Source organism: Triticum aestivum, chromosome 7B, assembly GCF_018294505.1.
Source record: "Triticum aestivum cultivar Chinese Spring chromosome 7B, IWGSC CS RefSeq v2.1, whole genome shotgun sequence".
NCBI lineage: Eukaryota > Viridiplantae > Streptophyta > Magnoliopsida > Poales > Poaceae > Triticum > Triticum aestivum.
Window position 1 is genome coordinate 367,359,449 of NC_057813.1, and position 26,484 is coordinate 367,385,932.

Consider the following 26,484-nt stretch of genomic DNA (forward strand, 5'->3'; position numbering starts at 1 on the left):
GAAACGGAAAAAACTGTGAACTCAAAATCTCGAAGGCAAATGTCAAATGGTGGTAGCGGAATGTGGTGGTGGTTGCAGAGTTGGCAATGCGGAAGTGGAGTTGTTGGGTTATGCGAGTCGGAGTTGAAAGCACCGTCCCTAAGTAGGCGAAACACCTTAGGAGACACGACCCACAACTCGAACAAGCTCAAACAAAATTTGGTTAAGTTGGGGTGCCAGAAGTGTATGGAGGGCAAGGTTATGCGGAAGTTATGGTGGTGGTTGATGAAGAAGTAACCGTCCCTACGTAGCCAAAACACCTTAGGAGACTCGAATCACTACTCAAGCAACCACTAATGCTATGGGGAACAAAATGGGTTAGGTTGCGGAAGTCGGTGGTGGTATAGCAGATGATGTGGTGGAGGATCTAGGCAAAGATGCCAAAGTTCCAAAAATTTGATGGAGTCAAATGATGTTAGAACCTATTTATATGGAGGGGGATGTCAGTGGCTATCCAACGAGCTAAAGAATGTCAAAATCGGAGTCTGGATGAATTAGTTATGAACAAAATGGTCAATCAGCCGAGGGTGAAACTGGGAGGGGCGGTTGTACCGCTTGTGAGGGCGGTTGTACCGCTCCTGGAGAGTCCCGGGGTTCCAGTTTTGGGCTGGCAGAAGTATCAGGGGATGGGGGAGCGGTTGTACCTCCTTAGAGGCCGGTTGTACCACTTTTGTCGGAAATTTTTCCAAATCTGAGTACGAGATGGACTTGGGGTGGAAATGGATGATTTCAGGGGAAAAAATGCGAAGATTTCGTGGATAAAAGATGGGGAAACTCGAGGAGATGCTAGACCCACTCGAAACAAGCAAATCCATGGATCAAAATCAACAAAACATCATCAAACCAACAAATAACAAAAAAATCTGGGGGCTATTTTGGTGGGGATTTTTGAATTTAGGACGAAATCAACAAAACAAGGCTAGAAAGTGTGTGTGTGTGGGGGGGGGGGGGGTAGGGACTCCAAATTCATGATCAACCTTGGCTCATGATACCAAGATGATGTAGGGTGGAAACCCTAGGGCCGATCTTTCACGATTGGAGCGGATCCTACGAAGAACACGAGGGGAAACACGAGAGAAATCACTCAAACCAACAAGATTCGATTACACATGTGCTAGATCCTCGAAACACAAAGAGATACACGATCCACGATCAACAAAGGACGATACAAGTAGCAAGTTCTTCTCCGTGAGGAGGTCTTGAGGGGGTCTTTCCATGAGGGGTCATGAATCCACATGGGGGATCTTCTCCGAAGAGGTCATGAACTCCAATGTAGAAGGGTATCAAGTGGATGAGCAAAGCTCTATCTCTCAAATGAGCTAATCCTTTGCTAACCCTAATTCGGAGGTAGGAGATGAGTATTTATAGTCCAATGGGTAAGTTGGGGGTTACACGGGTTGTTGACTTTTTTACTGCGCGCATGTAGAGCGGTAGTACCGGTCATGGGAGCAGTTGTACCGCCTGAAGCTCTTGGTTCCTGGAGGTGTCCCTGGAAGTCATTAGCGGTTGTACCGGTGGTTGAAGCGGTTGTACCAGTCATACGACTGTTACGGGGACAAACCGGGGCGGTACCGACCTTGCACCGCTCGATTACAGAAGTTGGATCGGTAGTTGGGCGGTAGTCGAGCGGTTGTGCCGTTCGGGCGGTAGTTGGGTGGTACATGGGCGGTTGTACCTCTATCTCTGCGCTGGGAAAATCCCTCTCCATGCTCTTGGTGTCCATCTTGCACCATTCCTTCTCCTTGTTGGTTCCTTGGTACCTAAGCACACAAAATGTCTTTGTTTGAGGTAGTAGCCATGTCTCATGTGGGTCCAAGGAAAGTTTAACAAGAAGATACTTCACCTTATGTCCAATGACACATGCCCGAGCTCTCATCGTAGGTGCATTTGGGACTTGGGGAGTAGTTGAAGTGTACATGGGGATGACCGTAGGATGCTCCGCATCAATCTTTCATTGGGTTCAAATCATAGAGCCTTTGTTTGCATCTCTCTTGATAGTACAATTGTCCTATAGTCAACAGGCATCTCGGCGAAGCACACAACAGACCATCCCGGCGCCATTCTGTTCCAAGCACCAGGATGACCATCGACACGCCTGCAATTCAACCATCTTCCAAGGAGTTGGTCAGCCCAGGTGGGGAATGACGGGATCCAAGAGCAGCATGCGGGGCAACCTTGGGCCAAGCTTTAGTGCATCGGAGGAGGGCGGCGATAGGATTCCAATTAATTAGCAAGAACAAAAATATCTATTTACTCGATGATGGGCCTAGCAGGACACGTGGTGGCTGCCAGTGCCAATTGGCCATATGCGTGCAGGGCTCCCAATAGAGGAGAGCGAAAAATTGAGTGCTGACCGGAAGATGAGGTGGAATCCACCGCCTCCCCGCCTCCAAAACCCTATTGCGCGGAGCACAAAACCCACACAAGACACGCGCAACAGGAAGGCGCCCTCCCCTCCTCACCCACCCCAATCCCACCTCCCGGACAGGGCCGCAACAAAAGCAGCCTCCAGCGCTGGCATTCTTGTTTTGCCGCTGCGGTTTCGCTATCTCCCCACCGCTTCCCGGCCACCTCAGACCCCGAGCCGCCCCCTCCCCCCACCCCATATGGCGCCGCCTTCCCGCCCCGTAGCCGTCCTCGCATGGTGACGCCTCCTCGCTCGCCCCCTCCGGCCGCTCTGTCCCTGAGATGTGGCGCCTGATTTCGTTGGGTTTTGCAGGGGTTCGGGGGAAGACGGGCAGCTGGGCATGGGCCGATGCGACGAGAAGGACTGGGCCCGCTGCATCGGCGCTCTGGATGCGTACGCCGTCTCCGCCGTCGTAGCCGGCAGCCGCAACTCCCTCGCCATATGCAACGACGGCAGCGTACGCTTCCATTGCCCGCTTCCTCCTTGCACTCCTTTCCTTTCTATACAGTACAGTGTTTGTTTTGATGTGGTTTCTCGCTGGCGGCCGCCGTTTCTCTGCAGCTCTTCACTTGGGGGTGGAATCAGCGGGGAACGCTCGGGCACCCGCCGGAGACCAAGACAGAGAGCTCCCCGGCGCATGTCGACGCCCTCATCGGGGTCAAGATCGTGCAGGTGAGCGCAGGATCACTCTTTTGAAATGCGATTCGCTTCTTTTGTAATGCGTGTGTCATTGGGTTTTGGTGCCAGGCAGCGATCGGCGGGTGGCATTGCCTCGCGGTGGACGACAAGGGGCGGGCTTACGCTTGGGGTAAGGGGACTCGGTTTCTTGGGTGTTTTTTTCTTTTCGGAATTGGTTGATTACATGACATGTGCGCCCATGTTCCAGGGGGCAACGAATATGGACAGTGCGGGGAGGAGCCTGAGAGGAAGGAAGATGGCACAAGGGCACTCAGGAGGGACATCCCCATCCCACAGCGATGCGCTCTCAAGCTCAAAGTTCGGCAAGTGAGTGGAATGGAATCAGATTCCTATCATGTACTACTTCCACCAGTCCCAATGTTCTTGGGATTTTAGTCATTTTTATGCATGTTTTAAGGATTGGGACTAGCAATTTTTTGCATCTTAGTGTCAACATCAGCAATATGCTTGTTGCCAACATGTGTTAGGCTGGGAGAACACATAGGATAACTTTTTGTTAGAACTGTTACAGTATGTCATGTCCAAATGAAATACTGATGTTCTAGTAAAATGATGCTAAAACTTTTCAGTCCTTCACTCCTGCTCTCCATTCAACATCATTAACTTCTGGTTTACTGTTTTCTTTCATTGACTCTAGGTAGCTGCGGGGGGGACTCACTCAGTGGTTTTGACACAAGAAGGCCATGTCTGGACATGGGGACAACCGTGGCCTCCGGGTGATATGTATGGCGCCTGTGACTTCAACTGAAATCATCAACCATTTTTATATTTTTGGTGTGTTTGTCCTCGTATCATAGTATTGACGATGTTAGTCTTCTTTTCAGCAAAAAAATATCTACGCCAGTACGTGTGCAAGGGCTTGAACAAGTGAGCATGATTGCTGTAGGGGCATTCCATAATTTGGCACTGTCAGTAGACGGAATCTTGTGGGCATGGGGTAATAATGAATATGGCCAGCTGGGGATTGGAGATACCCAACCGAGATCACAACCTATCCGTGTTGAAGGGCTATCTAACCTCTCATTGGTGAGCCACACTGGATTGTTGCTTCTTATTTCCGACATCCTTTCTAAATCAAGTTGAACATTAATGAGGTGTATGAAGATGTTACCTAACAAGCCTGGTTCATGGCTTGGTTAGACTCTAGCTGAGCAAAAGAAAAAAAAAGGTTGGTCCATTGGATCCCAGGTTAATTCATGTTGACCCGCAGTAAGTTAAGCATATAGCACCTCTGGTACTGATCGTTGAATTTATGCCATTTTTGTGGAACTTACATTTGTTCGATGTTGCCTATGTAAACAATTTCATATTGATTATGGCCTACCAGGCTACCACTAGATGCTGATAAATCACAAATACTTTTGCACACATATTTTTCCTTACCAGGCCTATGAATCCTAAAAGTCCTGTTTCTGTTTCTTGTTTATTGTTTTATATTTTCCACGTCTATTTGCAGGTTGACATTGCTGCTGGAGGTTGGCATTCAGCCGCATTAACTAAAGAAGGAGAGGTATTTCCTTTTTTCTTTCTTTCTGTAAACTGGTTTATCATCATATGATAAAATTTATTTACTCTAACCGAACCGCCGGTGCATAACGGAAGGATAAAGCATTCTGATAATGTCAAGAGAGATCGGGGTAGACCAAACTTCACATGGGTGGGTCCGTAAAGAGAGGCCTGAAAGACTGGAATAACACCAAAGAACCAGCCATGGACATGGGTGCGTGGAAGTTAACTACCCACGTGTCAGAACCATGTTTCGAGATCTTATGGGTTTCAACTCTACCCTATGCCAATTTGTTTGGGACTGAAAGGCTTTGTTGTTCTCTGACCGAACGGCCAGTTTTGACACAGTTCTATTTCATTTTATTTTGATGAAAGACGACACGGCTATAGGGAGCAACAAACTGTTCTCGCGTACTAGTTCTCGCGTACTAGGATTATTCATGAAGGGTGTTGTCCACTGTTGGCTGGTGTGTGTGTGTGTGTGTGTGTGTGTGTGTGTTAGTTACCTGGCCCATGTGGCCCATATACATTAGCATGCAAAGCAAGAGAGAAGAATAGAGAAGGTTGACTGATTCTAGATATTTCCTGAACGACAAGATTGTGTCAGAGCACAGGTGGGAGAAGATGTTGGGTTCTGCAGGTCGCCCGTGGTGAATCAGCAGCATGGGGTGGAGCTCCGGGCGCCCAGGGTGTCAGCGCAGCGGGGAACAAGCTCTGGGAAAAGGCCAACAGGCCCAGGCGGAGTAGTTGTGCGGGAATGGAGCCGGCGGCCGGCAGTGTGAGAGAGTGGGTCTGCCGGAGGAGACGGCAGCACTTGTCTTGGCAGTTGGCAGCGATGCTAGGTCCTGGTGGTCGGATGGAAGCAAGAGTAGGAAGTACGGAGGTGGCGGCGACCGAGAGGATGAAGCTGCAGCAAAGCCGGTGGAGAAAGAGGAACCATCGAGAGTTGTGATTGGTACAGTTCCATGTCGTATGAGTGAGGAAAGATTCAAAAAGGCAAACGAGGAAGAAACTTTGAGGGTGTATACAAGAAGAAAACCTATGAGTGAAGAGAGATGGAGAAAGCCAAATGAGGAGTCAAATTTAGTGGCGTATGCAAGGAGAAAATTGCAACATGAACAATAAATTCCAGTAGTTGGCGAGGTCCAATTGCAGGGGGAGCAACATCAGCGACATCAGATTCCAGTACTTGATGAAGTGGACTCATCTAAGAGTCAGTTGCGTGTCATAGATGATTGAATGAATGTGCCTATTGCCTTGAGGAAAGAACCATGAGCTGGGGCAGGAAATCCTCTTGGAAGGTACGGTTTTGAGCATGATACTGAAAAGTGAAAACTATGCGTCATATGACTCACCGTCACCTAGGTATAGAGCCTTCATTGCCTCCTAACAATCGTTGGTAATCCCAACCGATTGGAGAGCAGCAACGCAAGATCCTGAGTGGGATGAAGCGGTGATGGAGATGCCAGCCCTTTAGAAGAACTAGATGATACCCCGCGCGTTGCTGCGGTAAATTATGGTTATAAATTGATTAAAATAAAAAATAAAACATGACTACATAAAATGGATAGCTCTTGGTTGTGGATGGCAACGGGAATAATAAGTGAACAATTGTACGGAGCCTCTTAATGTGAAAACAAATGGCATTGATAATGTGTTATTGTTGTGGAGTTCAACTGCAAGCACCAATATACTACATCTAAATATGCCAAAATATTTATACATTAAAACTACATCTAAATATGCCAAAATATTTATACTGCAAGGAATTCAAGGCAAGAAAATCAAGTTGATACATGAGAAACACAGCCAAATAAGACTCTCGCTGACAAATTAATTGAACATTTTTTAGTTTGCTCCTTTGGTCGGAGGCGCTAGGACCCTGTAAATATAACCTCCTAGGAGGCATGTGCTCTCTCTCACCTTTTCAATGCAATGAAACGCAAAAATCACTTTGCGTTTTCTCGAAAAAAGTTTGCTCCTTTGGATGTTGCCTACCATGTCTTTGCTTTTCTGCTTTGTTGTACTAACTTCCTGTGTAGAAAACAACTTGACAATGAGAAAGAAGCACAGCCTCTAATGTATATTTACATGTATGGTTATAGAAATCATGCTAGTACATTATTTTATAGCTTTCTTACATGAAACAATAATAATGTTTAAATCACAAGAGTAAAAAAATTGACTAAAACATAACATATGTAGAAACAACATGACGGACATGGGATTATTCTTTTGATTACCTTATAAAGATTACACTGGTCCACCTTACTTGCAGCCTGATTGAATTGAATTTTCATTAACTACCTTGTTTGACATGACAAAACAAAATCTGCACAAACAACATGAGAATGGGTTACTTCATTTTAGTAGACGTATGCAGCACCAAGATGTTGGTATTACTAATTAAATCAAAACAAATAGTCAAAGAATAATCAAATTTTAAATAAGCAGCAGCAACACAAATCATCCAAACAAATCTATATCCAACCAGCAAAAAACAATTAGTGTGTGACAATGCCTACAACGCGGACGATGGCTGGATCCTGTGTAAGGGATGGCGACCTGCTCACTCGCCAGTGCAACGGAGAGGACATAGTGCAACGTGTGATAGCTGATAAGGCAGGCAGGTTAATTGTTCAGATAGAATAACATGCAAATTCAGATATTTCAAGCAATTAGGATTCAGAGATCTACTTCACTCGAGATCATCAGATCGTTGATTACCTGGAACGTCCTTGAAGCCACGATGTAGAACCAAAAGTAGTACAGACTCTTTTTTAGTTACGCTGCTCCTTATCTGAAAGCAGTACCTCATGTCCATGTACACTTTCCCATCAGCTTCCATAAACTGCAAACAAAATTCAGACATACATACTCCGGCATAAGATAGATTCACTGGGACAAAATAACTGCACACCATCTCCTTGTAGAAACTATTTTTATGTCTGGTACATGCCGTACGTTATGATCTTTGATTTAGCAGAAGAGGAACCCGGTGCAAAGTTACCAGTTGGAGTGGTCTATTCTTCAGCCTTAAATGTGTATAAGGCTCCTGCCAAGGTTGAATGTCCTAATTACAAAACGAAATAGGGATATTATTTACAGATAACATATAATCTAGCTTGCAGTCAATGAACTAATTTCTTACTGAACAATCCTGAGTAGGCGGAAGGAAGGAGAGGAAGTAGGAGCAGGTACCATGGCCTTTTTCTTGCGAACAGCGACGGATCATCTCCGCCTTGGCCTCATGGCCAGATGCTGACGGATCACATGGTATTGGATGCTATGTCCCCACAAGGTTTAGGTGGGACAGCTCGGCAGCGGCGGCGACGGCGTGGAGGAGCGCCAGCAGGTCCACCTCCACGACCAGTGTCTCACCGTAGGTGAGGTGGTGCTCGGTGAGGTGTTGTTCCAATGTGTCGCATGCGCTCGGGAGGAAGAAGATGCAGCCGCCTCGTGGTGGCGGCATGGTCTCCAATTCGTCTGTCACCGAAAGGAGATGAGCAATAAAATCCCTCGATAGGTGATGTTCGCATGCTGCCATCTGTTTCATGTGTGTTTATGATGGGAAATCTAGGGATTGGCAGGGAGGGATGGAAGGAGAAGAGGACGACGCATCAATTGGGGAAGTTGAACAGCAAAGGATATGAGTGTTCTTGGAAGGCGAGGAGACGATGGAGTCAACAGCAGGGGAGTGGGGCACGGGGGAATCAACACTTGCGCTGCAGATCTGAGCCACCTGTGGTCAATCAAACGGTTGGAAAAAAATATGATGAGGTGGCTGCACGAGAGCACAGAGAAATCAGCTAGTGGGGATCATCTATTTAGATATAGTAGATAATACATGGGAGCTTGTAGAGCTTCCAAAAGGGAAAAGGCAGTTAATTGCAAATGGGTCTACACCGTGAAGCAAGAGTCAAATGGTAAGATGGAGAGACATAAGGCCAGACTTGTTGCAAAGGGTTATAGCCAAACCTATGGAATTGACTATGATGAGACCATTGCACCTGTGGCAAAGAGGAGTACCCTGAAAACTTTGATATCACGTGCAGTAAATTTGTGAAAAATGCATTTTTTTTGCATGGTGATCTTCATGAGGAAGTGTACATGGAAATTCCACCTGGTTTTGGTACATCTCAAACTCATTGAAAGTTCCTTAGGTTGAGAAAGTCATTATATGGGCTTAAGCAATCTCCATGGGCATGGTTTGATCAATTTCATTGTGCTATGTGTGGTATGGGATAGTTATAGCGCAACTCCGGCAGGCATATCACAGTTCTTGCAATATATGTGGATGATATCATTATTATAAGGGGTGACGTTAAGCAAAGAGTTTGAGATTAAGGACCTTGGCCAACAGAGGTATTTTCTAGGCAGTGGAAACTGCAACGTCCTTGAAAGGATAGTTCTCTTGCAGCTGAAGTATGTCTTGGACCTTCTTAGTGGTGCATGGATACTTGGGTGTCGAGCTGCTTCAACTCCTATCGAGCCAAATCATCAATCGTATGCACGATCTGGAAGTCCAATTGTAGGGAGAGCTACAAATGGCTTGTAGTCTGGCTCATCTATTTGTGCCACATGATACCTGACATCCTATGCAGTGAGTGTGGTCATCCGCTACATGCGTGGCCCAAGAAATCAGCACACTGTATATTGCCCTATCTAAAAGGGAGTCATGGAAGAGGTCTATTGTTTTTTCGATAAAGGGCGCTTTTATTAACTCAAAATGTAGCATCGAGCGGATACAAAACATAAAGAGCGACACCCGGCCTCTGCATAGCTAAGATGCACACAACCATCAAACAAACAGTCTGACAAAAATAATAATATAAAAACGACAAAGTGGCAACAGTAAAGCCATATGGGGCCGAAACTATGCCTATGTCGACGGAGAAGGTGGATCGACGGAGAAGGTGGATCGATTCGGAGATTATGCTGCCACCCATGTTGGGTAAAAACCTCCCTGGCCACCCGCTCCAACCGCATACACACCGCCTTGAACAGCGATTGGTACTCCATTCGGTGCAGAGTAGACCACATATGAAGCCAGTGCGTACAACGGTAAATAACCTGCATAGGAGAAGAGATTTTGTCATTAAAAACACAATCATTTCTACATAGCCAGAGCGACCATAGTAAGGCAGACGCTCCCACCGTATTAGCGTACTAAAAGTATTTGGTATTCCATCAAGCCAGTGACCATATATATTGGTAACACTTGTTGGTGGATACAAATTTGACGCTATTTGGATAACTGACCATGTAGAACGCGCAAACTTGCATTCAAAGAAGAGATTTTTGATTGTCTCGTCATGAGTACAAAAACTACATTTCTTGCTTCCTTTCCAGTTGCGTCGAGCGAGGTTGTCTTTAGTTAGCACAACTCCTCTCCGAAGATACCACATGAAAATCTTAACTTTTAGTGGAATCTTCGATTTCCAGATTTGTTTATTATTGGCCACTGGAATCTCTGTGTGCGATAGTGCACGATACATAGAATCAACTGTGAAGGACCCACATGTAGTAAGATTCCAGCGAAAGACATCCCGGCCTTGTGTCAAGTTAATCGAATCCAAACGGGATAGAAGATGTTGCCATGACACAAGACGGGGCCCAACCAAATCCCTTCGAAATGATATATCTGGCGGAGAAGTGGTCATCACATGCGCAAGAGTATCGTTCTTATCACGTACAATGCGGTACAAGGCTGGGTACTGTTCTTGGAGAGTGGTATTTCCTAGCCACTTGTCCTCCGAGAAGCGTATCTCCGAGCCGTCCTTTATCGCGAAGGATCCGAAACGGAAAAGATGTTTCTTTACCGCCATCAGACCAGCCCAAAAATGCGAGTCACCGGGCTTCCAATAAGCCTGGGATAACGCCTTTTGGCCTAAATACTTGTTGCGTAGCATAGTTTGCCAAACACCATCCTCAGTAAGAAGCTTGAACAACCATTTACTGAGTAAGGCATCATTCTTGACCTGGAGGTTGTGAACACCTAAGCCTCCTTGGTCTTTCGGTCGGCAAACGATGCTCCATTTGGTTAGTCTATACTTTTTCTTTTCATAGTCTCCTTGCCAAAAAAAAGGGGATCTGAAGTAATCCAGTCTTTGCAGTGATGGATAAGTCTGTGTACTAGGATCCTTGTGGGGCTGCAGCACATGGTCCTTGTGGCAGTTAGGAGGATGAAGTCCTGGACCATCAAGGACTGGCTGTTAGGATAGAGTTCTGTTCTTGACCATCAAGGACTGTTAGTTAGCATCTTAGACTAGCATCTTAGACTAGCATCTTAGACTGGCATCTTGGCAGCATCTTAGCATATGCCTTGGCTGGCTAGCAGCCTATAAATATGTATCCCCAACCCCTCGGGTTGGTATGGCATTGTGTGAGAAATAAACCAACGAAAATTGTCCCAACTCTCCTAGTGTCATCCACAACTATCAATGCTCAGGCTGAAAGGTCTAACAAGTGGTATCAGAGCCTCGTTAACCTGCACCCTGAGCATTTCCTGTGAGCAGCCCAAGTCGGTAGCAGCAGCTGCTCCGTCTGCCTCTGGTTACCTTCCTCCCTCCGGACTGTTGAGCAGCAACTCGTCTTCATCAGCCTCCTCTTCACGCAACAGCCCCCCTGCAGCGAGCCATGTCTGCAGGTCGCTCTCAGCACACGGCTACCTCGAGCATGCGGCGCCGGCAAGAGGCCGAGCGCGCCGTGGCAGAGGAGCGTGAGCGAGCGGCTGTAGCAGCGGCTGCTGCGGCGGCAAGAGTGTCGAGGCTGGCTGCAGCGGAGCTGGCAGCAGCCAGAGCGGAGGTAGAAGCAGCCAGGGCGGAGGTAGAAGCAGCAGCAGCAGCAGAAGCAGCCCGTGAGGCTACGGCGGATGCCAAGGCACTCCGCGGCAGCCCCGGCAGCTCCAGCAGCTCCGCGCCTGCGGACGACGGCGCCGACGCAGATCGCGCCAAAGTGGCGCAGGAGCGGACGGCGCAGTGGGCAGCCGAGCACGCCCGCGCTCCAGGTGGAGGCGCGCACCGCGACGGCGGCTGCAACGACCAGGACCGCGGCCTCTACGAGGTCCGGACTGTGGTCAGGGATGTTGGTTCCAGTGTTGGGTGGCCTACCCTCACTAAAACCAACTACGTCGAGTGGGCCGGGATCATGAAGGTCAGGCTCCAGGTGCGGCGCATGTGGGAGGCAGTCCAGGACAGCAACGTCGACCACCTAGAGGATCGACGGGCGCTGGACGCCCTCATCGCCGCAGTCCCGCCCGAGATGCAGTTCTTGCTTTCCAACAAGCGGACTGCCAAGGAGGCTTGGGACGCCATCGCCGCAGCACGCATCGGCAGCGACCGTGCTCGCAAGTCCACCCTGCAGGCACTTCGTAAGGAGTGGGAGAACCTGGGCTTCAAGCCAGGTGAGGACGTTGATGACTTTGCTCTCCGTCTCAACACTCTGCTGCAGAAGATGGTGAAGTTTGGCGATGCCACCTACACCGAGGAGAGAGCTGTCGAGAAGCTTTTTCGGTGCATTCCCGAGAAGTACAAGCAGATGGCTCGCTCGATCGAGTCGTTGCTGGACCTCTCCACGATGACGATCGAGGAGGCGATAGGTCGACTCAAGGTCGTCGACACCGACGAGCCACAGCCCCCCTCGGGGCCCGTCACCACCGGCGGGAAGCTGCTCCTAACTCGGGAGCAATGGGATCCCAGCCTTGGTGACAAGAAGGGGGAGCCTTCCTCCTCGACGGGCGGCCGCAAGCGTGGCAAGCAGCGTAAGGCGCGAAGAGGCCCCCCGGGCAGGGCACAAGGACGTGCCGAAGGTGACGCCCGCGGAGGCGCCAAGGACGGCGCCGCTGGCAAGCCCAGGCCGGCACAAGACAACAGTTGCCACAACTGTGGCCGGTTTGGCCATTGGGCCAATGAGTGTCGGCAACCACGATAAGGCCAGGCTCACGTCGCACAGGCGAAGGAGGAGGAGACGGCTCTGTTCATGGCGCATGCAAGCATTGAGCTACCCTCGGCGACTCCAGTCGCAAAGGCTTTCATCCACCTCGATGAGCCAAAAGCACACGCTCTTCTCGGCGATGGCTTCGGGAAGGACAAGGCTACGGGGTGGTGCCTCGACACCGGCGCCACCCACCACATGACCGGTCGAAGGGAATTCTTCGCCGAGCTCGACTCCGATGCGCGAGGCTCCGTCAAGTTCGGGGATGCCTCCGCTGTGGAGATAAAGGGCGTCGGCTCCGTCATCTTCACCACCAAGATGGGAGAGCATCGGCTGCTCACCGGTGTCTACTACATCCCCGCGCTAAGGAATTCCATCATCAGCTTGGGACAGCTGGATGAGAACGGCTCACGCGTGCTGATTGAGCATGGGGTCCTACGCATCTGGGATCGCCAGCGTCGCCTTCTCGCCAAGGTGCCCAGAGGTGAAAATCGACTCTACGTCCTTGATGTGCAGGTGGCACAACCGGTCTGTCTCGCTGTCCGTCGAGACGACGAGGCGTGGCAGTGGCATGAGCGCTTTGGGCACCTTCACTTTGAGGCCCTGAAGCGTCTAAGTGCCAAGGAGATGGTGCGAGGCCTGCCATGCCTCGACCATGTGGAGCAGTTCTGCGACATCTGCGTACTGACAAAGCAGAGACGACTCCCCTTTCCCCAACAGGCGAGTTTTCGGGCTAAGGAGAAGCTGGAGCTCGTGCACGGAGACCTGTGCGGCCCGGTGACGCCAGCCACACCAGGAGGTCGACGCTACTTCCTGCTGCTCGTCGACGATCTCTCCCGCTACATGTGGGTGATGATCCTCGGCAGTAAGGGAGAAGCGGCGGACGCCATCAGGCGCGCGCAGGTTGGTGTGGAGGCGGAGAGCGGCCGCAAATTGCGCGTGTTGCGCACTGACAACGGCGGCGAGTTCACGGCGGCTGAATTCGCGTCGTACTGCGCGCCGATGAGGGCATCCAGCGCCACTACTCCGCGCCGTACAGCCCGCAGCAAAACGGCGTCGTCGAGCGGCGCAACCAGACGGTTGTGGGGATGGCTCGGGCTCTCCTCAAGCAGAGAGGGATGCCGGCTGTCTTCTGGGGAGAGGCGGTGCTAACGGCCGTCTACATCCTCAACCGCTCTCCTACTAAGGCACTCGACGGCAGAACTCCGTACGAGGCCTGGCATGGGCGGAAGCCGGCGGTCTCTCATTTGCGGGTCTTTGGCTGCCTTGCGTTCGCCAAGGAGCTCGGCCACATCGGCAAGCTCGACGACAGGAGCACTCCGGGAGTCTTCATCGGCTACGCGGAGGGCTCAAAGGCCTACCGCATCCTCGACCCAAAGACACAACGTGTGCGCACAGCGCGAGACGTCGTGTTCAACGAAGGGCGAGGGTGGCAATGGGACAAGGCGGTGGACGACGGCTCGACGCCGACGTATGACGACTTCATTGTCGAGTACGCTCACTTCAAGGAAGCTGGGGGAGCAAGCAGCTCCTCTTCACCGGGCACGTCTACCCCGGCCCCCAAAACTACATCGACCCGGCGCCTGCTACACCGACGACACCACAACCGGCGACGCCGCATACTCCAGCCCCGGCGGTCGCCACTCCGGGCTCGTCTTCATCAGCACCAGCTCACGCAGAGCACAACCCGATGAAGTTCGCTTCCCCGCTCACTCATGACGAGGAGCGGGTCGACGCATGGTATGGAGGCGAACCGCTGCGGTACCGTACGATGGATAATGTGCTCGGCGACCAGCCGGTGCCAGGACTGGTGCCACGTGACCTGGAGGCGCAGCTACAGCTCGTGTGTGAAGACGGCGAACCACGGTCCTTTGCAGAGGCCGAGAGAGACGCGGCATGGCGCGCCGCGATGAAGTTGGAGATGGATGCGGTCGAGCAAAACCGCACCTGGGAGCTTGCTGATCTCCCTCGAGGTCACCGCGCAATCACCCTTAAGTGGGTGTTCAAGCTGAAGAGGGATGGAGCCGGCGCCATCATCAAGCACAAGGCTCGTTTGGTGGCCCGAGGCTTCTTGCAGCAGGAAGGAGTCGACTTCGACGACGCTTTCGCTCCCGTGGCACGGATGGAGTCCGTGCGACTTCTCCTTGCGCTGGCTGCCCAGGAGGGCTGGCGTGTTCACCACATGGACGTTAAGTCGGCATTCCTCAACGGCGACTTGAAGGAGGAAGTCTACGTGCATCAGCCACCGGGGTTTACGATTCCCGGCCAGGAGGGCAAGGTGCTCCGCCTGCGCAAGGCTCTCTATGGCCTGCGGCAGGCACCCAGGGCGTGGAACGCCAAGCTGGACTCCACGCTGAAGAAGATGGGTTTCGAGCAGAGCCCGCATGAGGCTGCCGTCTACCGACGGGGGAGTGGAGGAAATGCCCTGCTGGTGGGCGTCTACGTTGACGACCTGGTGATCACCGGCACCAAAGATGCAGAGGTGGCGGCGTTCAAGGAAGACATGAAGGCCACGTTCCAGATGAGTGACCTGGGGCTCCTCTCCTTCTATCTAGGGATTGAGGTGCACCAGGACCACTCCGGGATCGCGCTTCGACAGTCCGCCTACGCCAAGCGCATCGTTGAGCTAGCTGGGCTCACCGACTGCCATCCAGCTCTCACTCCGATGGAGGAGAGGCTGAAACTAAGTCGCGACAACACGACGGAGGAAGTGGATGCTACGCAGTACCGACGCCTTGTGGGGAGCCTTCGCTACCTCACTCACACACGGCCGGACTTGGCATTCTCCGTCGGCTATGTCAGTCGGTTCATGGAGCGACCAACGTCGGAACACCAGCAGGCAGTGAAGAGGATCGTCCGCTACATAGCAGGGACCCTCGACCGCGGCCTCCATTACCCTAGGTGTCCTGGGGCGGCACACTTCGTCGGGTACAGCGACAGCGACCACGCCGGCGACATCGACACCAGCAAGAGCACGAGCGGGATCCTCCTCTTCCTCGGCAAGTGTCTCGTGAGCTGGCAATCAGTCAAGCAGCAGGTGGTGGCCCTGTCCAGCTGTGAGGCTGAGTACATAGCAGCCTCCACCGCCTGTACTCAGGCGCTCTAGCTTGCTCGACTGCTTGGTGATCTTCTCGTTCAAGACACCAGAACGGTGCAGCTCCTGGTGGACAGCAAGTCCGCCCTGGCCCTGGCAAAGAACCCCGTGTTCCACGAACGGAGCAAGCACATCCGACTGAGGTATCACTTCATCCGCAGCTGTGTGGAAGAAGGGAGCATCGAGGCGAGCTACATCAACACCAAGGATCAGCTCGCAGACCTGCTCACCAAGCCCCTTGGGAGGGTCAAGTTCCTCAAACTTTGCTCCAGGATTGGGATGATTCAACTCTCCCACAAGACGACGTACAAGACTTAGGGGGAGAATGATGGATAAGTCTGTGTACTAGGGTCCTTGTGGGGCTACAGCACATGGTCCTTGTGGCAGTTAGGAGGATAAAGTCCTGGACCATCAAGGACTGGCTGTTAGGATAGAGTTCTGTTCTTGACCATCAAGGACTGTCAGTTAGCATCTTAGACTAGCATCTTAGACTAGCATCTTGGCAGCATCTTAGCATATGCCTTGGCTGGCTAGCAGCCTATAAATATGTATCCCCAACCCCTCGGGTTGGTATGGCATCGTGTGAGAAATAAACCAACGAAAATTGTCCCAACTCTCCTAGTGTCATCCACAACTATCAATGCTCAGGCTGAAAGGTCTAACATGCAGAACCCCTTTGGGTAGTTGGAAAAATGAGAGCATGTAGAGAACCATGTTGGTGAGGACAGAATTGATCAAAACTAGTCGTCCTCCAACGGAGAGCAATTTTCCTTTCCAACTGCTCAACCTTTCTCCAATCGTTCTTCAACATGTTTCCACTCCGCATTAGTGAAACACCGATAATGAATCGGAATTCCCAAATATTTAATCGGGAATTGGCCTTGTGCACATCCAAACAAGTCAGCATATTGTGCAGCCGTCTCCTTGGCTTCTCCAAAACAGAACAATTCACTTTTATGGAAGTTGATTTTCAAGCCTGACATTTGCTCAAAAGCTGAAAGCAGAAGTTTCAGATTTCTCGCCTTATCAAGGTCATGTTCCATAAAAAGAATCGTATCATCGGCATATTGCAAGATAGAGAGTCCTCCATCAACAAAATGTGGCACTACTCCTGCAATTTGACCATCCCGTTTGGCGCGTTCAATCAAAGTAGCTAGCATGTCAGCGACAATGTTAAATAACATTGGAGACAGTGAGTCACCTTGACGTAATCCTTTTTTCGTCTGGAAGTAATGGCCTACGTCATCATTGACTTTGATAGCCACACTGCCTCCAGTAACGAAATTTTGGATTCAATCACACCATTTATCGGAGAAGCCTTTCATTCTCAGGGTCTGCTGTAGAAATGACCATTTGACTTTATCATATGCCTTTTCAAAGTCAATTTTCAATACTACCCCACTCATGTTCTTTCGGTGCATCTCGTGAACGGTCTCGTGAAGGATAACTACTCCATCGAGTATATTTCTTCCTTGCATGAAAGCCGTTTGGGATGGCCGAACAACATGGTCAGCAACCACATTGAGCCTATTAGTCGCTACTTTGGTGAATATTTTGAAGCTGACATTAAGGAGGCATATCGGTCTGTATTGTTGGATCCGTCCAGCCTCCTTTGTCTTGGGCAACAAAACAGTCTCTCCAAAATTTAGCCTCGATAGGTCAAGTTGGCCGGCATGAAGACAATTGAACAACTCCATTAGGTCAGTCTTGATGACATCCCAGAAATTCTGATAGAACTCTGCGGGGAAGCCATCAGGTCCTGGAGCTTTATTGTGTTCCATTTGAAACACCGCAGCTCTCACCTCCTCTTCAGAGAAAGGTGCCGTCAGGATATCATTCTCTTCAATCGTGACTTGTGGAATATCATCTATTCGGGTCTCATCGAGACTGAAGTTCCCTTCATCTGGAGCCCCAAATAGAGACTTGTAGTATTTTGTTATATAACGCTTAAGCTCTTCCTGGCCTTCGATCCGTCCCTCATCCTGTTCGAGGCTAAAAATACACTTTTTCCGGTGTCGCCCATTGGCAACCAATTGGAAATAACGTGTATTGCTATCTCCCTCGAGAATGAATTGGGCGCCGGATCTTCGATACCACTTGAGTTCCTCTTCTCACAATAGACGTGCCATTTGCTCATTGGATTGATTTTTTATGTCAATCTCATGTTGAGACAAAGTGCGAGTCTCTGCGATTTTGTCGAAGTCATCAATAATAGTGGAAAGACGCTGCTTTTCTTTTTTATATATGCCACTGGTGTGTTTCGCCCATCCAGTCAGGAACTGCCTTGCGGCTCGAATTTTGAAGTTCCATCTCTGAATTGGTGTGCGACCAACGGCGGGCCTCTCCCATACATTCTTAACCATATTTGCAAAGCCATCACGTTGTAACCATCCCAATTCGAATTTGAATGGGCGGCGAGCATTGGGAGGACTAGCAGAGTTAGACTCAAGAATGATGGGTGCATGGTCCGAAAGTGTCTCAATACGCTCTAGGGCACGCACTGTTGCCAGAGGGAAATTTAGTTCCCATTCGGTATCCATGAGTACCCGATCGAGTTTCTCGTATGTCGGCACCGGACGATTATTGGCCCAAGTGAATTGTCGCCCCGACATACTGGCTTCTCGAAGATTCAAACTGTCAATTACAGCGTTGAATAAGAAAGGCCAGTGAGTGTCAAAACGATCGTTATTTTTCTCTTCCTGGTACCTAAGGATATTAAAGTCGCCTCCAATAAGCATTGGGTGTGGATTATCCTTAGCCAGGTTCACCAATTCCCGCAGGAAAGCGGATTTATTCTCATCTTGGGCAGCCCCATAGACCGCGACCAGACTCCATGTAAAATTATCAGCTCTGTTTCGGAGATGGAATTTGATGTGAAATTCACCAACCGAAAAAGATAACAATTCCATGGTTGTTGTCTGTATCCCAAGTAAGATTCCTCCGGACCTTCCACGTGGTGGTAAACAATGCCATGTGTAGTCAAAACCACCAGATAGGTGGTCAAAGACATGTGCACGGAAGTCACATTTACCTGCCTCGGAAATTGCTACAAAATCCAGCCCATGCTCTCGCACACAATCACTAACGTGTTTATGTTTAGCCAAGTTTGAAAGACCTTTGCTATTCCAAAACATGCCTCTCATGTGGAAACTCGGGTTGGGTTGGATATCTTCGCCTTTTTGGACGATTTTTGTTTCTTTTTTGAGGAATGAGATTTAGACTTACGCGAAGACGCAGTGAAGTCACAAAACATGGACCCTGGTCGTGCATCATCTAATCCAACCTCAGTTACCGCACCAACCAAGTGGGAGAGAAGCGGACCATCATATGTGGCCGTCGATTCCTCCTCCTCAGTTTCAGGGTACGGCAGGGGGCTTGAACACTTAGGAAAAACCTTTAATCGGTCGATCTCCTTGTGTTTTAGCACCCCCACCGACATACGCACATCATTATTATTCTTTCCAATTGTAATTCCGACGTTATTTAAACTAGAACAAATACGAGTACCAGAAAAAGAAAGAAATGATTTATTGCAAGGTGTACCTATTGGTGAGTCCAGATTACGCTCCGCCTGACGCCGCATCGCCTTCGTGAGAGAGTTCTCGTCCGTGATCGAGGACCCGTCAGCAAAGGAGAAGTGATGGTCGCTACGCCGGATGGGAGTAATCTTCACATTGGTCGGAGTAGAATGGCGCGTCGGTGGCGGCGTTGGAGCAGACCGAGGCGATCCCAACGGTGCAGCAGTCCCAGGCCCCGGTGGTACATCAGATCTCCTTGCTGTGCCTCATGGCTGGACCGAGTTGAACCGCAGCAGCCAGAGGACAGAGAGGCGCGCTCTGTTGCGTTGTCGACGACACATGAGTAGGCGTAACCTTGGTCTGGGCAGGCATAGGCTGAACTGGGCGTCCATCGATAGTGACAGGTGAAGTACCCAGTTCAGCGACAGCGGCTACCTGCAGCTTCGGTTGGCCAGAGCCACACAACTCCACAAGTGAGCACATGCTAGCTGATGCATCCATGCAAGGAACCGTACGTATGCATGTCTCTGCCCCTTTGCCTGTAGTTGCACCCATCAATCCATGCACGTTCACGGCAGGCACCTGCGGTGCCATAAGCACAGGTAACGCCCGCTGTTGCTGAACCTGGTGCGGTGTACGTTCCGTCGGAGGCACAATTGAGCCTAAGTTGACAGATGTCGAGACCGGAGGCGGCACCGGCAATAACGACGGCGAAGTGTAACCTGCAACAAACTCGCCGTCCATGTTCGAGGATCCTGTAGTATGCGGCAGCTCGGACAACGGCGCGGCGAGGGATGCAGTCATCATAGGTACTGGAGTGCTCGAACTCGAGGTTGGAGGCGGATTCACACCCCCTGAGCTAACTTTCTTTGCTTTCTTGCTAGCATCATCCCCATTAAATTCATCATCCGTTCATGACCTTTGTCTGAGCTATCATCATGTTTCTTCCAGATTCGAGGTATAAAATCCGCATCCGGAATATAGTCTTCCTTTTCAACCTCATAGCAAAAGTTATACCCATCCAGCTTGACAAACGCTTCCGCAGTCGTAGAATCCCCTCCCAAGTTATTATTGTGGGTGAAAATATCCAAAGAGCGAACCGCAACCTGAATGCGAATGATACCATGACGACGCAAGGCATACAGGTCAACATCTTGAGTGGCTCCGATGACCGATCCAACAGCCCAAAGTCCGAGAAAGTGTCGTACCGAGTGAGGAACGCCGTAAACATGGAACCCATACAGTCTCTAGAGAAACATAAGATGGGACATCTTCAACTTTCCATTCTTTGAAAGAAATCTCAACGCCGTGCGACTTGACTCGAACCTCTAGGTCAGCCATTCGGTGGAGATCGTCAAAGGAGGGGAATGACACCAAAAAGGCGTCCTTGCCATGCGGAATAGCCTCCCACTTCCATTGAGTCTGGGTCCGAACGATTCTAGCAATCTCAGCTTCAAGCACTGCTGCAGGTAGCTCCCCGCCGGAGACCGAGACCAAGGCAGTTGGCGACGCCGATGGAGAAGTGTCCACGTCTTTGCACACATGCTCTGGGATCTGAATGAACATGGTAGCATTAGAACCCTGTCCACAAAACGATGCAGAGGGCCGGGTCTGCTTCAGAACGGGACAACGGAATAGAGCGTGCTTGAAATTGTTGCAGATGTAGCAATAGTGCACCACAGAACAGTCCTTGGACAGATGATCATTGGACCGGCATTTGAAACAGTACATCTTTTCTTTCTTAGCTTTCGGCACATTGACACCAGCCCCCTCCTGTTGAGCGGCAACCGTGCTGCCGGAATCGGTCATGGGCGGCATGCCATGGGAGACTGCGAAGTTCGCATTAACGGTGGGCGCCTGAAGTGTTGGCCCTCCAGGAACATCAGGCTGACGCCCCTTCTTCTTCTTCCTCTTATTATTTCCTCCTGTGTTTGACAGACCTGTACCAAAGGCGAACCCCTGCCCGCTCATATTCGTAGGAGCAAGCTGAAAGGGGCCCGAGCCTAGGCAGGGGGCTTGTTGAACAACTGCATTGACCGGGCCAGTTGGGAAGGGCTGCTGCCTGGCCGGAGCGCCAAACCTAGGAGGTCCAGCGGCCGGACCAAACCCGGCTAAAGGTGTACCAGTCTGATCTGTCGGAGCAGACGAGGTCGAGGCGCCGATGGAGTTCGGCGTTGCTGATGCAGTGGAGGCAAGCCCAGACCTCGGAGGGAGCGGCGGCACCCCAGCCATTGGAGACGACGGGGAGATGCGCAGTGCGTCGGCGTAGGAACAGTGCGAGATAGACGCAGGCGAGACGAACGAGCGATTAGGTCTATTGTTTAAGGCCAATGGGCACTTAAATGTAGAGGGCTACTGTGATGCTGATTGGGCTAGTTGCATTGATGCCAGAAGGTCAACATTTGGCTTTTGTGTCTTTGTTGGAGTAAACCTTCGAGGAGGATGAAGCAGCCGGTGGTCTCCTGATCTACAACTGAAGCAGAATATAGAGCAATGTCTTTTTGTTTGTGCGAGATGCTGTGGATGAAAGGCCTCATATCAGAGTTAAAGGCTACTAAGGAGAGGACCACTGAAGCTCGGGTGTGATAACAAGTCAGCAATCAACATCGCAAATTATCTAGTTTGGCATGACCGAACAAAGCATGTGTAGATCGTTTTTTTCATAAAAGAGAGGCTTGACGAGGGAACACTGAAGCTAATCCATGTTACTTCCGTGGAAAAATAGCTGATTGCATATTGAAGGGGTCAGGAACAAAAGAGTGTTTGTCAGCATGTGACAAGACGTGGATTATAGATATCTATCGTCCATCTTGAGGTGTGCGTGTGTGTGTGCGGCCCATATACACTAGGGGGAATATCAGGTGCTCCAGCGTCGTAGGTGATACGAGCTTCCGGGTCATCGGATCCCAGATCCAGCGACATCTGAGGGGCTACTACACTTGCACGCGATTCTCAGACTTTTGAAGGGCTTTTTTGAGAAATGTTCAGAGTCCCCTAGGTGCATTCGGATCTGAGATCCAATGGCTTCCGATAGCTCGTATCACCGGAGCATCTAAGGGTGTGTTTGGTTGAGGAACGAAGTGGAATGGAATGTCATGGTTCCATTCCATTAGAATGGGTTGGTTCCGTCCATGTGTTTGGTTGAGAACAATATGTGGAATGGAATGGTGACATTTCGATGTTTGGTTGGAGAGATGAAATGGAATGGATTGTATTCTTCTCACCCCTTGTAAATTAATATATGAACATATAACATCAAAGATATGAACAACTATCTCCTCTTGCACCAAACCATATGATCAAGATCATACATTCACAGTCCAAACAAGAATGAAAAATATAAGAAAGATATAGAAAGAAAAAGATATGCACATGATCATGCCACGGTCAAGGTCCTCAATGGCTAAGGCTAATAAATCAGTTGGTTCGTTGCCATTGGCGATCTGACTGCCACCATCTCCTCTGCCTTACCTCCATGTTAGCGTCATATGGAAGGAAGAAACTGAAATTGCTCCTGATAGTCCTCGCCGACCAACACACACCTGGCTGCTACTCAGCTACAAAATCGATCGGTACTCTTCCCTGCTCCTCGATCCTGGTCGCACCCTCTCACCAGCAGGTCAGACTACCACCGGCCCCCAGATTAGTTCACCGCCGCGACCTCCGAAGGCCTGGTCCCTGCCGCCGCCGGATTAGCCTCTTCCCAGCCGCCCATCTTCAAGACCCCTGCTCCGCCGCCCCTCGTCCATCGTGCCGCAGTCTAGAGAGGAGGAGATGAGGAAGAGGAGGAGCGCGGCGCGGATCGAGGGAGAGGAGCAGCCGGCGGCGAGGATCGAGGGAGCATAGCAGATGCCGGCGCGGATCGAGGCAGAGGAGTCGCGATAGGCTTTCGGGGGAGCGAGAGGAAAGACGAGAGAGACGACCGGTTCCGCGTGATTCCTCCGATTTGGAGGTCTCACCGCGTTCCGGATATTGGGCGAATATTCCCTAGGTGGGAACAGATGATTGAACCAAACGCAGGAACGAGGCTCTGGGGCAGGTCCGACCCATGCTGTTCCACTTCGTGATAGGAACCAAACACACCCTAAGGCGCTGGAGCACCTGATCTCTCCCTATACACTAGTATGTATAGCAATAGAAGAGTAGAGAAGGTTGATTGATTCCAGATAGTTCTTGACCGAGAACATTCATGTCATAACTTTTAACGGGCTTGAGAATCAATATAATCTGACAAGTTTGTTATTCCTTCTGTTCATGATCAAAATATGTCCATAAGAAACTCTGGCAAAGATATAAAGCTAACTAGACTTGAGCTTTGAAGAAGTTGGGCTCATCTGTTGGCTCAATGTTGGCGGACATGCAAATAACTGACTGGCTCAATGTTGGCTGCTCAGTTAGGTCACACCTAGTTCGTTCCAAATTTTCTGCATAAATAGTAGGGCGGACATGCAAATGTGTATGGATGCAGGAAGCTATTAGTTGTGACCACTGGAATAATGATGAGAAGAGAAGCACAATGCAACTGTCATTTGGTGTGGTACTGCCATCAGAGCAAGAAGGCTAAGAGATAACAGCGAATTGACATGGTGAATATATCAGTTGAAAACTAAATTTAGGAAGCATGTATTTACTATTCTGAAGTTTTGTTCAATGGGCAATTGCGAATCTTCTAGGTTTGAAACAAATGTATTTTGGTAATTGCTATGCATAAATTAGAAGAAATGAGTCCGTTTCCAAATTCGTGATTGTTAAACTGATGAAGGAAAATGTATTTTTAGCTCTTAGTTGGAACTTCCTATTTTCCATATATGTACTGCTCGAGCTTGAATATGCTTTGGCACAATCATCTGTTTTGCGGTCTCTGCAGGTATATGCTTGGGGAAGAGGAGAACATGGGAGGCTCGGCTTTGGGGATGATAAGAGCAGTCACATGGTGCCGCTAAAGGTTCAGCTTCTAGCTGGCGAGGATATTGTTCAGGTAGTTTAACATGGGCCTGAAATGTTGTATTGAATTTCTTGATTGTCTGTCGCCTATAAGCGTCTGACTGAGGTTTGTTTCCAAGTTCAGCACCAGGGTTCACTCTTCTAAATGCTTGCAGGTATCATGTGGAGGGACCCATTCAGTTGTGCTAACCAGTGATGGCCGAATGTTCTCTGTAAGTAGAAAATTTGGAGTTGCTTACATGCACTACTTGTAAATATCTTTTTGGATATGTCAGCTAGAATAAGCAACTTTTGGAGGTGTTAGCTATGCAGATAAAATAAATTAAACATAGTTTTAAAGCTATTTTGGGTTTACCAGAACTAGGACAGACAAAATATGGTTTCGCACGAAGATAATGCATTGTTATTAATTGATATTGTTTCACTGACCATTGTAACCAGTCGAAATGGGTACCTCTATTATAGGCATTGCACGAAGATAATGCATTGCAGCTCATAGGTGCCACACACCCCTATATGAGTACAGCATTAAGAAAAAATATCAGAAAATTTCAAAAAATTCTGAAATTTTGGGATATCAAACCTGGGTGCCCGTTGTACACCCGTATTCTGTTTCGTGGAGAATGGGTGCCCGTGGTAGTATCCGTGGCGAAGGAAATACGGTCTATTCCCTACGAAACTGAATACGGGTGTACAATGGGCACCCAGGTTTAATATTCCAAAATTTCAGAATTTTTTGAAATTTCGTGATATATTTTTTAATGCTATGAGAGCCACAAATCCTCCTCGTACGAATCGGCTATCTGTGCTAGTAATATGAATTGCTTGAAGAATTTTCATATTCTCAGGGTCATAGATATGCTTTGAAAACATCATGATTCATGTGATATCCAGAGGCCGGGGATAATCCTCCTTTTCGGAAAAAGTTGTATAATTATCACCCGTGTCACAAGTTAGTACTGCTTAGGTTAGGTACTACTCCCTCCTTAAACTAATATAAGAGTGTTTGTAATCTAAACGCTCTTATATTAGTTTACGGAGGGAGTAAAGAGCAAAACGTGTATGTTTTAAAAAATATTTTCTTTACCATGTTTGTTAGAAACCCCACTGTTTTCTTTAGCTTCGAAAGGTCATATTGCTGACAATGCCAATAATGTTTGCTGATAAGCCCTCCTCTTGTACGAACATTTGAATAGTACTCCGTCCGTCCCATAATATAAGAACGTTTTTGACACTACACTAGTGTAAAAATCGTTGTTATATTATGAGACAGAGGGAGTACATTACTGTCTGTAACCAGTGGATTTCTTTATTAATGAGCTTTATTTATGCTCATCCTTTTTCCCTTTCTTTGTTTGCAGTATGGGAGGGGCGATCATGGCCGTCTAGGCGACGGTAGGAAGGTGACTACGGGTCACCCAATGGAAGTGCCCATAAACTTGCCGCCACCAAAGACCAGCACCAGCTCCGAAGGGCTATGGCAAGCGAACTACGTTGCCTGTGGCGGACGACACACACTCGCCATCGTGACATGGACCGATATGTAACAGGGCATGATCACTTGAGTGTATGAATTGAAATTGTGGTAACAGTAATGGAGAATAAGAAGTAGGAAGTTGTGCACTTCAGGCTTCAATTGAATGTTCCGATTAACAAATTCTGTGCCGACTTACCAATGTTGTTTTCTCCTTTGCATGTCAACGCAGCTATCTTGAGTCGGTTCGAATTGCAAAGATTCTATAATGCTAAATGTTATCTAGCTATAACACGGATTAAGTATGTGAACCCAATCTTGTGTTTACAACAATCTCTCCCTAATCTTCTTTCCCTATAATAATAATAATAATAATAATAATAATCTCTTCCTAATAATAAATCATGGATTGACTCTATGGGTTCACCGTCACAATACGCTTCTCGTGAATTTACGCTTTCAGTTTTTTTAACACGTCCATATTTTTTCCAAAATTCAAGGTGGTACTAATCTATCTATTTCTTGCCCATGGACTGTCTCACCCGTGACGTTTTCTTGCCCAAGGACCGTCTCATCGCACTGGTGGAATTCGTCACGTTTCATAGTCCTCCATCGAGTATGATTCCTTTCTTCAAATCAAACCTTCAATCTATATGTATGCTCCGGGCCAGGGGCTGCTCGAGGCCATGATCAAGGAAGACGATGAGGAGGACAAGCAACTCGGGGAGGAGAGGGTGGAAGGATGGCTACGGGAGTCGCCACAGACGACGAGTCAGCGGGAGGAACGCGATTAGCAGAGAGGGCGCGTGCTGCCTGGGTGGTGGAGGAGGCGGAGAAGCGCCGAACCTGAGGCGGGTCATCTCGGCGA

General features: G+C 49.3%; 1 protein-coding gene across 1 annotated transcript; it reads left to right on the top strand.

The window, feature by feature from the left end:
* The first annotated feature begins 2,405 nt into the window (after positions 1-2,405).
* On the top strand, positions 2,406-25,860 carry LOC123155462 (ultraviolet-B receptor UVR8). The gene is made up of 11 exons (XM_044573640.1): positions 2,406-2,683; positions 2,759-2,903; positions 3,008-3,118; positions 3,194-3,254; positions 3,333-3,451; positions 3,783-3,868; positions 3,970-4,171; positions 4,602-4,655; positions 24,066-24,176; positions 24,298-24,354; positions 25,504-25,860. The coding sequence occupies exons 1-11, from the start codon at positions 2,646-2,648 to the stop codon at positions 25,687-25,689; spliced, it is 1,170 nt and encodes a 389-aa protein (XP_044429575.1). The 5' UTR covers positions 2,406-2,645; the 3' UTR covers positions 25,690-25,860.
* The last annotated feature ends 624 nt before the right edge of the window (positions 25,861-26,484 follow it).